General features: G+C 56.1%; 4 protein-coding genes across 4 annotated transcripts; all 4 read left to right on the top strand.

The window, feature by feature from the left end:
• Positions 1-223: 223 nt before the first annotated feature.
• Positions 224-3903, top strand: ISF_00949 (Peptidase M41, FtsH; the record flags this gene model as incomplete). Its single annotated transcript, XM_018844556.1, has 2 exons — positions 224-556; positions 1399-3903. The coding sequence occupies 2 exons, from the start codon at positions 224-226 to the stop codon at positions 3901-3903; spliced, it is 2838 nt and encodes a 945-aa protein (XP_018709006.1).
• A 1076-nt stretch (positions 3904-4979) lies between these two features.
• Positions 4980-6361, top strand: ISF_00950 (Major facilitator superfamily domain, general substrate transporter; the record flags this gene model as incomplete). The annotated part of the gene is made up of 2 exons (XM_018844557.1): positions 4980-5532; positions 5598-6361. 2 exons carry the CDS (start codon positions 4980-4982, stop codon positions 6359-6361), a joined length of 1317 nt encoding a protein of 438 aa, XP_018709007.1.
• A 711-nt stretch (positions 6362-7072) lies between these two features.
• On the top strand, positions 7073-8662 carry ISF_00951 (membrane transporter; the record flags this gene model as incomplete). The annotated part of the gene is made up of 2 exons (XM_018844558.1): positions 7073-7284; positions 7345-8662. 2 exons carry the CDS (start codon positions 7073-7075, stop codon positions 8660-8662), a joined length of 1530 nt encoding a protein of 509 aa, XP_018709008.1.
• Positions 8663-10138: 1476 nt separating this feature from the next.
• On the top strand, positions 10139-11127 carry ISF_00952 (Thioredoxin-like protein; the record flags this gene model as incomplete). The annotated part of the gene is made up of 3 exons (XM_018844559.1): positions 10139-10354; positions 10452-10726; positions 10788-11127. 3 exons carry the CDS (start codon positions 10139-10141, stop codon positions 11125-11127), a joined length of 831 nt encoding a protein of 276 aa, XP_018709009.1.
• Positions 11128-11298: the final 171 nt, after the last annotated feature.

Here is an 11298-nt window from a genome sequence, read left to right on the forward strand (position 1 = left end):
TCATCTCGCCAACGAGGTTAAGCGGCTTAGGCGTCGGTATGGTCTGCAGGAGCTCAAGGTGCTTGACCTTTGCACCGGGACAGGCTGCATACCTTTGCTCTTGTTTTCGCTGCTTCAAAATTCAACCAAGTCCTTGCAGGTACGCGGTGTTGACGTCTCAACACAAGCAGTCGAGCTGGCGCAGCAGAATCTGGCTGTGAATACGAGTACGGGTCACCTAAACATGGTCCCGGGCCAAAAGCAAGTGGAAATCACCAAAGGCGACATCTTCGACGACTTGCAGATGAAGGATACGATCTCGACGAGCTGGGACGTCTTGACGTCGAATCCGCCATACATCTCCCTAGACGTCTGGAACAGCGGCCGCGGCCAGATGGGACATTCCGTTCGCAAGTTCGAGCCTGCGTTAGCCCTGGTGCCTGGCGCCCATCTCGAGCCGCCACCGGGGTGGCAAACTTCGGACGTCTTTTACGCTAGGCTACTTGACATTGCGTACCAGGTCAAACCGAAGCTGCTCCTCCTTGAAATCGGTGACGAACCTCAGGCCCTGCGGGTGGTGAGGAATTATCTGTCTCATCAACTCGCCAGCCTCGGTACTACTATCGAGATGTGGCGCGACACGCCAGATGTGCAAGGAGACTATGAACACCAAGCTGAGATTATTTCTGAAGAAGGAATAAGACATTCGATCCCGATAAAAGGAAGTGGAAATGTTCGCGCGATATTAGTTCGGAGCGTTGACGTCTCAGCCTCTATCTAGTACGCCCTGCAGGCAGCATGTATAAATAATGGAAGGCACAGAGCTGCACCACAATCAACAGCCCACCAAATGCCGCGCGCTTGATAATAAATTTGAATTCCAACCGTATCGTATGTTTGATGACTTCAAGCGTTCATTTTCTTGCCGTGTGCCGGTGTCAACTCCGGCGCCGGCCAAAGTCCGCCCGCTGATGGGTCACGTGAACAACATGTAATTTTGCCCATTCGCCGCCCCATACAGACATCACCGTGAAGCTTCCATCCTGTTGCAGAGAGCAACTTCCGTCGCCAATCCCACTCACCTTCTAATCGCACGGCTTTGCAGCACCTGGATGCTTCTCATCCATGCAGGTCTTCCCTAAGCCGCCAGAGAATTCATTTGCGCAGCTCATGAGATAGTTTCAATCGCGCAACAAGTTCACCCGTCGCCTGGCCGCCGGTGGTTCCGCAAACTGCGCAACATTCACCACAAAAATGTCACGCCTTCTAAGGCAATCAGGCCAGCTGACGCGGCTCTTGAGGACATCACATAGCGTCAGCCTGCAGCGAGGTGTGCGCCTATCCGCGCTTTCTCGAGTAGCCGCCACCCCGATCCTGCGAACTAGTTACTCCAACCAGTTGCGATGCTACTCCTCGCAGCCTCCACAGCACGAAAACGATCAAAAGCCGAACAGGGACGCCGAAAAATCTACCAACGAAAATTCAAACAAGGAGAACAGGCCAGACGTTCATGAAGATGGGGTCAAGCCAGAGGGGTCCAAGTCGTTTCCCCTGCCCCCGGGCTGGATTTACTTGACCAAGGACGAGATCAAGCAAATGCAAGTGTTTTATCAGGTCATTCCTGAAGCACAAAGAGCACAGCTAGACGAGATCCTCAAGGGCATCCAAGAAACCGGTGCGCCCGCTGAAATAAGAGATATTCTCGCCAAGATGAGGATGGGTCCTGGCAACCTGTCCATCATGGACAAGGGCCGCCTCATGCGCTCTGTCTTTGCCATGGCCGAGCGACTGGCCGCCTGGGAGGTGGAGCAGGAGAAGAAACAGAATGGCACTTTTACGCAAAACAAGGTTGGCGAGTCCGGGCCACAACCTGGCAACCAGAGCCAGCATCAGAATCAAGGACGACCGAACGATGAAAATACCAAGACGATCAACGTCCGAATCAGCCTCATGCAGACGGTTCTTCTCCTCGGTATCATCATGTACTCACTAGACTCGTTTGGTGGCTCCATGTCCCAGAAGCAAATCACCTGGCAAGAGATGCGCAAAGCATTCCTCGACAAGGGTCTCGTGCAGAAGTTGATTGTCGTCAACGGTTCTCAGGTCCGCGTCGAACTTCACCCCACAGCTGATCAAGGCGACGACAGGAGACAGTATGTCTTCTCAATTGGGTCAGTAGAGTCCTTTGAGAAGAAGCTGGAAGAGGCTCAAGATCAGCTCGGCATCCCACAAAGCGAGCGCATTCCCGTCAGCTACGAGGCCGGTGGCAGCACAATAGGCAACGTTCTCCTGGCATTTGGCCCGACGCTACTATTCATCGGCCTGATTCTGTACACGCAACGTTCCATGGGTGGCCGAGGTGGTGCTGGCGGCATGTTCAACTTTGGCAAGAGCAAGGCGAAGAAGTTCAATGCCGAGAGCGCCGTCAAGGTCAAGTTTGCTGATGTCGCTGGTCTCGAGGAGGCCAAGACGGAGATCATGGAGTTTGTCAGCTTCTTGAAACAACCCGAGAAGTTTGAGAAGCTTGGTGCAAAGATTCCCCGTGGTGCCATTCTGGCCGGCCCTCCCGGTACTGGTAAGACTCTACTTGCCAAGGCCACCGCTGGCGAGTCTGGTGTGCCGTTCTTCAGCGTCAGCGGTTCCGAATTCGTCGAAATGTTTGTCGGTGTCGGGCCTTCGCGTGTCCGTGACCTGTTCGCCGAAGGTCGCAAGAACGCACCCTGCATCATCTTCATTGATGAAATCGACGCCATCGGTCGGGCGCGACAGGACAGCGGCAAGGGGTTCGGGGGCAACGACGAACGCGAGGCCACTCTTAACCAGATTCTGACAGAAATGGACGGTTTCAACACAAGAGAGCAAGTCGTTGTGCTTGCGGGTACCAACCGTGCTGATGTGCTGGACAAGGCGCTGATGCGTCCTGGTCGATTTGACAGACATATCTACGTCGACCGGCCCACGATGAGCGGACGTCAGGAAATTTTCAGAGTCTACCTGAAGAAGATTGTGACGAGCGAGGACATTGACCACCTTGTTGGACGCCTGTCGACCCTCACTCCTGGTTTCTCTGGCGCTGACATCTCCAACGTTGTCAACGAAGCTGCCCTGATTGCCGCCCGTGCTAACGCCGACGAAGTCAAGATGGAGCATTTTGAGCGCGCCATTGAACGTGTCATTGGTGGTCTTGAGCGCAAGTCTTTGGTGCTCAAGCCCGAGGAGAAGAAGACTGTTGCCTATCACGAGGCCGGCCATGCCATCTGCGGCTGGTTCCTGCAACATGCCGACCCCCTGCTCAAGGTTTCAATCATTCCTCGCGGCCAGGGCGCTTTGGGTTATGCTCAGTACCTGCCGCAAGATGCCTACCTGATGAGCACGAGCCAGCTCATGGACCGCATGGCCATGACCATGGGCGGACGCGTCTCTGAGGAGCTGCACTTCCCCACGGTCACAACCGGAGCCAGCGACGACTTCAAGAAGGTCAGCCAATTGGCACGCAGCATGGTCACGCAATGGGGCATGTCCGACCTCGTCGGCCCCGTCCATTTTGACAACGACCCGAACCGCATTTCCAAGCCCTTTGCCGAGTCTACGGCGCAGCAGATTGACCAAGAGGTGCACCGGATAGTCGGCGAGGCCTACAAGCGCTGCAAGGATCTCTTGGTGGAGAAGAAGCGAGAGGTCGGCCTCATCGCGGAGGAGCTGCTCAAGAAGGAGGTGCTCGTGCGTGACGACATGGTACGCATCCTGGGCAAGCGGCCGTTCGAGGACAACGAGGACTTTGAGAAGTACTTTGGCGGCAGCAAGGAGCAGAGCGCGCCGCCACCGTTCCCGGGTGACGGCGAGGTGGCCGCGCCTGGCGCTGACGCACCGCAACCGTCGCCGGCTTTCCGCGAGCTGTCGGGATCGGAGCAGAGCAGACTATGATGAAGCTGCCCTGTCCTTTCTGCATCTGCATGGAGGGGCTCCGAATCAGGCCGGGTTTGGGGAAACCCCCAGGGGGTTTATGCCCATCTACCGTTCTTCTCAACTCTACGAAAAAGGAAGGGAAAGGAAAATGAACTTCTCTACAGCAAAAACAGACAAACGTCCTCATGTCTTGTATTTTTTTTATTATTTCGCGCCGTTTACGTCTTGGTGTTTACGTCAAACTCCTCATTTCTTTGTAACATGTATTCGTACTAGATAGAAGAACGTTTTTTTTTGTCAGAACTATGTCTCAACTAATTGTCCGTATACCAACCAGTTTGAATCCGCACCGCTGACTGTGAGACATTCATGGATCTTAGTCTGGAGCTGCGGGGAGCGCCAGCGGCCAGCGCAGATGCAGTTGATCGAGGAGAAGAGTCCGCTGGCGAATGAGACGTGAACTTGTTTTCTGTCTTAAAGTGTGCGCGGGATACTAGTTACATTGCAGGAGCGGCAAGACATCGAAGCGACTCGTCACATGGCTGGTAAAGATGCAGCATTCGGCAGTCTATTACCCGTGGCAGCATAGCTCTCAGACTGTGTTCAGATAGGGTGGCAGTCTTGGGACGCAGTATCATAGCTGAGGCTACAACGTACCATAATAAGCCACTGACGAATCGCCACGAATCTCGATGGATCTCCCGTCCCAGATTTGGCATGGTTCAGAGCCTTGCCACTGATCGGCAAACCCCACGGCAACCACGAGCCTGAATGTTTCAAGGCAACAAGCCGAGAGGTGAGCTGAATAATACGCCAACTGACGGGCTGAATAATTATGTCTTCCCTCAAGTTAGCGGGAATCACGTATGCGGCAATCCGTAATGCGACAAGATGCTTTGGAATCATTTACGGATCTGAGAAGCTGTTTTCGCCGAACACGGTCGAGCTCAGCTCAGCGCTTGATTTAACATAAAACGGTAACAGGAATCGATATGTTTCATTTTTAAATATTCCGCCTCTGCCGTCACTTGTGCTCAACGGTCACACGCCGTTCTCTGTTCTCATGAGCAACAGATGATCGTTATTTCTGTACCATGAATTCCAGTGAGAGAAAACAAGCTTCGACGCTGCTGCCGGGAAGCGACGACGGTTCGCCAGCGCACTCCCCGGAAAAGCAGCAGCAGCAAGATGACGACATCTCCGCGCCGCCCAACGGCGGGTTCATAGCGTGGGTGCAGGTCGCCGGCGCGTGGGTCATCACCTTCAACGTGCTCGGCCTGCTCAACGCGTACGGGCAATTCCAGGGCATCTACGAGACGGACCTCCTGCGGGGCTCCTCCGCGTCCGCGATCGCGTGGATCGGCTCGGCGCAGTTCCTCGTGTGCTACCTCGTGTGTGTCGCGACCGGGCCGGTGCTAGACGGCGGCCACCTGCACCTCCTGCTCGGCGTGGGCACCGCGGTCACCGTCTTCGGCCTGATGATGACCAGCCTGTGCCACGCGTACTACCAGTTCTTCCTGGCCCAGACGGTCGTGACGGGTGTGGGATTCGGCCTCGTCTTCCTGCCGGCGTCGTCGGTTGTGTCGCAGTGGTTCTCGAGCCGCGCGCCCCTCGCGATCGGTATCGCGGTGAGCGGGTCCAGCGTCGGTAAGTTAGTTGGTTGATGGCGCGTTTGGGGAGGGTGACGGCGCGGCTAACGTGATGTTGATCAGGCGCTGTCGTGTATCCCATCATGCTGCAGCGGCTTGTAGGAAAGGTCGGCTTCCCGTGGACGGTGCGGATCATCGGCTTCATGGTCCTCGCCACCATGCTCTTCGCCGCGGCCGTGATGCGGCTCCGAGTCGGCAAGAGCCAACAGCGGCGCAAGGAGATAGACTTCGGCCACGTCAGGGACAAGTTCTACCTCGTCGCCTGCCTCAGCTTCTTCGTCAACTTCCTGGGCCTGTACGTCTTCTACTACTACATCTCCCTGTATGCAACCGAGGTCGCCGGCACCGACCCACATCTCGCCGGCTACCTGCTGGCCATCCTCAACGCGGGGTCCTTTTTCGGCCGGCTCCTCCCTAGCTGGCTGGCCGGGCGCTGGGGGCTTATGAATGTGCAGATCGTCTTCGGCCTCATCTCCGGGGCGCTGGCACTGGCGCTCCTGGGCATACGGACGACGGGTGGCGTGGTCGCGTTCACGGCCGTCTACGGGTTCGTGTCGGCGCCGTACGTCGCGCTGCCGATCCCGATCGTGACGAGCCTGTCGCCGGACAAGGGCGTGTGGGCGACGAGGCTGGGCATGAGCTTCGCGATCATCGGCCTCGGGGCGCTGATCGGCAGTCCCGTGGCGGGGGCGATTCTCGGGGATGGGGAGGACAGGAACTGGACGGGGCTGATTGTCTGGTGCGGAGTCATGTTTTTTACTTCAGCGGGTATTCTTACGATTCTGCGTACGATGAAAGTAGGGTTCAAGCTGTTTGTGATCGTTTGAAAAAGGAGAGGAGGGGTGGAGACGGCACAGTGTTGCCTGACAACTTCTAGACAACTAGCAGGCACGTTCATCATAATAAATTTATTGGGTAATATCCAATTATTATGTAAATTGTACTCATTAATCATTTATTTCGCTGCAGGACCGGAAGCGAATAATCAAGCTCGTCAACTAGTCGTCCGGAACAATTGCTCCAGTGACGCTTACTATTTATTCCTCTCGTTTCGATTGCGCCGCCATGCCAAGTTTGAAGCTAACGACCCCCCATCCCTCGAGACCGACGAGTTGCCCATCGCCGGATGCTTTTTTTATCGGTCGAAAAGGTCGAAGATCGCATGCACGCCCCATACCCGGCCTTATTTCTCGATCTCGAGCCGTCTCATCAGCATGGCACACGCATGACGCCCGCCATCTGGGCCCAACTCTGCTGCAAACGCCGCCCACGTCATACATAAAGGCGCCGCGATCATGAAGTTTGTATCGGTAATTTTCTCGAAGGACTCTTTCTCCACGATCAAGGACGAAGAAAAGGAGAAGAAGTAGAAGCGATGTACAAGACAAAAACACTCGTGTCGACGGGCTCGGCGGGCTCGGTCGGCCACGTCGAGCAGCAGCAACCTCGACGGCCATCATGGACCTCCCAACCTCCGCGGCCAATCGCTTTACCAACGATAATGCACGCTCCTCAACCGCGTCATCGATGCGTACGGCATGGGACGGTACCAGTGGTGCGTTTGGGCTCTCTGCGGCTGCGGCTACTTCATCGACCTGCTCTGGGCGCAGGCGTTCGGCCTCGTGCTGAGCTCGCGGCAGCAGGAGCTGGGCTTCAGCAACGGCCAGTCAGGCCGCATCGCCACGAGCTTCAATGCCGGGCTGACGGCCGGTGCATTTTTCTGGGGCTTCATGGCAGACATTGTCGGTGCGTTTGCCCCTTCTCTCCCCAAGCTCCGCGCGTTTGCATCTAATCAATGAAGTGAAACAAGCCGCCGCTGGGCTTTCAACCTCACCTGTCTCGTCTCCTCCATCTTTGGCCTCTGCCTCGGCGCCTCAAATAGCTACACCACGTTCCTCGTCCTCACGGCCTTTGTCGGCTTCGGCGTCGGCGGCAACATCCCCGTCGACTCGGCCATCTTCCTCGAGTTCGTCCCGCGCGACCGCCGCTTCCTGCTCGCGTGCCTGTCCGTCTTCCAGCCTCTCGGAGTCATCGCGTCCAGCGCCATCGCCTTCGGCTTCATCCCAAACTACTCGTGCACGCCCAACTTTTCCGAGCCGAACCCCCTTCCCTCATGCAGCAACGTCGCCGAGGGCACCCGCTGCTGCGCGAGGGACAGCAACAGGGGCTGGCGCTATGTGCTGTTCACCACTGGTGCGCTGTCGCTGACGGTTTTTGTGCTTCGCTTCTTCGTCTTCTCGTTCAAGGAGACGCCCAAGTTTTTGGTGTACGCGGGCCGCGACGACGAGGCCATCGCCACGATGCGGCACATCACAGGCAGCAAGGACAGCAAGTGCGACATCACGGCCGAGGCATTTGAGGCCGTCGAGCGCGAGTACGAGGTGGAAGTCAGCAGCAACAGCCGGCGGAGCTCACACTCTAGCGCCTCGTCGCAGGGGCTGAGCATGGGCGGCGGCGCCGTTGCCCAGCTGGCCAGGACACTGGCTCCTTACAAGGTCTTCTTCGGCAGCTGGGGCATGGCCCGGCTGACCATCCTCGTCTGGCTCATGCATGCCATGGACTTTTCCGGCTTCACCGTCGCGGGCTTCTACCTGCCGCGGATCCTGGCCCTCAAGAACGGCGCCGCCCACGTGAGCCTGCGCGCCACCTACGCCGCTTACATCTACACCTACGCGCCCGGCATCATCGGCGTGCTCGCTGGCGCGCTCATGTACCGCGTGCCGCTGCTCGGCCGCCGGTGGACCATGGTGCTCTCCTCGGCCCTCATGGGCGCGTCCATCTTCCTCCTCGCGACGGTCGACTCCGTCGCCAAGCGCGAGGGCCTGTTCGCGCTCGAGTACTTCTTCCAGTCCATGTTCAATGCCGTGCTGTACGGCTGGACGCCCGGGGCGTTCCCCGCGCCGGTGCGCGGCGCGGCGTGCGGCGTCGCGGGGTTCTGGGGCCGCCTGTTCGGCATCATCAGCCCGCTGATCGCGCAGAGCCTGTACGGCCGGGCGAAGGATGGCGGCGGCAGCGGTGACGTCAATGCGGTGCTGTACCTGGCAGGTGGTATTACGCTTGGCTGCGTGCTAACCACGGCCCTTCTGCTGACGAAGTTGATGGTGTCGGAGGACGAGACGCAGCGCTGATTTATTGAAGGAATGAAGTAAAAGGATATGGCAGCAGCACATGGGCACAATTTTTTGGCGTACTGGTTATATTGACGATTATTTCTTTTTGAGGAGAAATTGGGCTAGTAAACAGAGCTTAGAATTGTAATAGAAAAGAGTAGGGCTACGTTCCACTCGTCCTTGTTTGTCATTTTTCTACAATATCATATTTTCATCGCTCAGAAGCGCTCTGCATGTGATTGACCGAGGAGGAGGTCCAGGGACTCGTATGATGCTGAGTACTTTGGTATGCTCTGACCGGACGCAACAACCGAGGTCTGGCCGTTCAGGAAGTCCCGGAACTTCTTGAGATATTCAACAACCGGGAAGCTGCCAGCCATCTACTTGCCAAAACTTTGAACAGAGTCTGAGCTGCTGGCCTACATGTAGACTCATCGTGAAGACCTCAATTCGCGTCCGCGCCCCGGCCCGGGATACCTAGCTTGGGCTGAGACTGAGGGTAGGGTTTCGGAGAAAGCGAACTTCGATGTTATCTGAATCAACAAGAGTAAAAATTTGGAAGGGAGACGAAAGAAGGCGATCAGCTGCGGCCGGATCAGAGGTGCAAAGCCAGACAAGTGAGCATTGATTGACAGGCTTGGCTCTCGCACTGCATTACATGTGCAGTGAAGAGCGGTGCATCAATTACCACGTTCTTTCATCTTGAAAAAACATTTTACGTTGAGGCTTTCACAATACCTGCTACATATACAGCTATATCTTTCTTTGCGCCCGAGGATCTGGTTTGCCTTGCTCTGTGAATTGGCAACAGGCTTGTCATTCCGGTGAAGCGGCAAGTCTCTTACTAGGGCCATCGCATGGTTCCAAAAATAACCTGTGTCTCGGGCAATCCCTTGATTAAGGGGGTTGATGTTGTTATTAGCATCGAGAACAGTCTGGGCAGAGCATCAACGCGACACCTGGATCGGGGATGCCGTCCCGGAAGCCTAAATTTTGGCTGCGGCTGTGTCTCCCTCTATCATTAAGGCGTTCCTTACCGAGTGCCTGAAGATCTGAAAATGCGAAAGGAAGGAGGGCCAGGAAATCAAGGAAACTCGATCGACTAGGGCGTCGCCACATGCCGGCCTCCCCGAGTTTGGGCTAGTTTCCTGCGGCGAGCCTGTGCCGTCGGCTGTCCGTCCAAGGCGCAGGCAGAGCCAAGCTGGCCGCACACTATCAGACAACACCCACATAGTAGAGTTTGTCTCTCGATTTTCGCTTCTGCACATCTTGAAAGGCAGGTCTCGAGCTAGACCAATACAAAAGAGTCAGCGCTGCAGCATTGGAAGCCACGCAAAGACAGCTATTCACAATACGAGCTCTCAATTCGTCCGAAGCATTGTGGTGAACGACAATTGCGACCGGCGCTCCTAGCAACTGCCTAGGTTGGTCCGTATCCGACACGGCATTCTTGCGCCGACTTTTGCTCCAGCTTGAATAGGGTTTGTCGATACAATGGCGAGTGAAACCAAGGCGTCGGAGGCCGGCGCCGGCTACACGCTTCACTACTTTACCTTTTCGCTGTATTCACTTATGGTGCGGTTCGCGCTCCAATTAGGGAGAAAGCTGAACACTGAGACTGCACCGCACGTGCGGCTGGAATTCGTCAACCTCCAGGCACAGGAGAACCTTGGCGAGGAATATTTGACCACGGTCAACTCAAAAGGACAGGTACGTCGATGTTGTAGTGGACAAGTGTGTTGAGCGAGGCGGCATGAGACGAGGAGAGCATGTAGAAACATTATTGACCCTCAACTGCCCAAAACAGGTGCCGTGTCTGACCTCGGCCTTGCTTCCTTCGGGATTGAGTGACAGTCGGGATATCGCAAAGTGGCTATGCGAGAAGCAGCCCGAGCTGGTTCCTGCAGCCCACAAGGAAGCCATTGACGAGTTGATGGACAAGCTGTATAGCTTTCATTTCAAGGCGCTCAACATACCACCGGAAGCGGCGGCGAATGGTATACCCAACGTTGCGGCTGCCATGCTGGAGAGTTCTAGCATTTCAGAGAAGCACCGGCGGGCGCTGGAGATTAAGTCTATCTTGTAAGTGACTCTGGCCTCCATCAGAGCTTGTAAACGCAACAGCCAGCTGACGTCGCGACAGCCACGACACGCTGCATAGCAGGACGATAGAGCTGGAGCACATTGCACAAGTCGAGAGGCACGTGTCTGAACTCATGGCGGAACTGGCTGGTATCATCGAGGAGCATGGAGCTGATGGCTCACGGTGGATCTTCGGGCAGCAGCCGACGATCCTTGATGCGTATGCGTCGGCGCTCATGATCCGGCTGCTGGACAACGAGCGATTGGAGCTTCTACCGCCTACAGTTCAGGCGTACGCAAAGGCGGTACAGGCATCGGAAGAGTGGCGTCAAGTAACGCACGGTCGACCGACGGTGTACCAAGCATCGATGGGCGCCGTGGCTGATCTAGATCCCAAGTGAGAGGCGGAGAGTATAGGGTAAGTTGAGATGGGGAAAGGCCGGCCGATGGATCGCATATTGGGTGAGTATTGTGGCGATTGAATGAAGGCCTGATAGATAGAGTAGTAATGGGAAACTTATGTAACCATGATGGATCATTGAGATGCTCAAGTTCGACCGCGTTCAAACGGA

The sequence above is a fragment of the Cordyceps fumosorosea genome (genome assembly GCF_001636725.1).
Source record: "Cordyceps fumosorosea ARSEF 2679 chromosome Unknown scaffold_1, whole genome shotgun sequence".
Taxonomy (NCBI): domain Eukaryota; kingdom Fungi; phylum Ascomycota; class Sordariomycetes; order Hypocreales; family Cordycipitaceae; genus Cordyceps; species Cordyceps fumosorosea.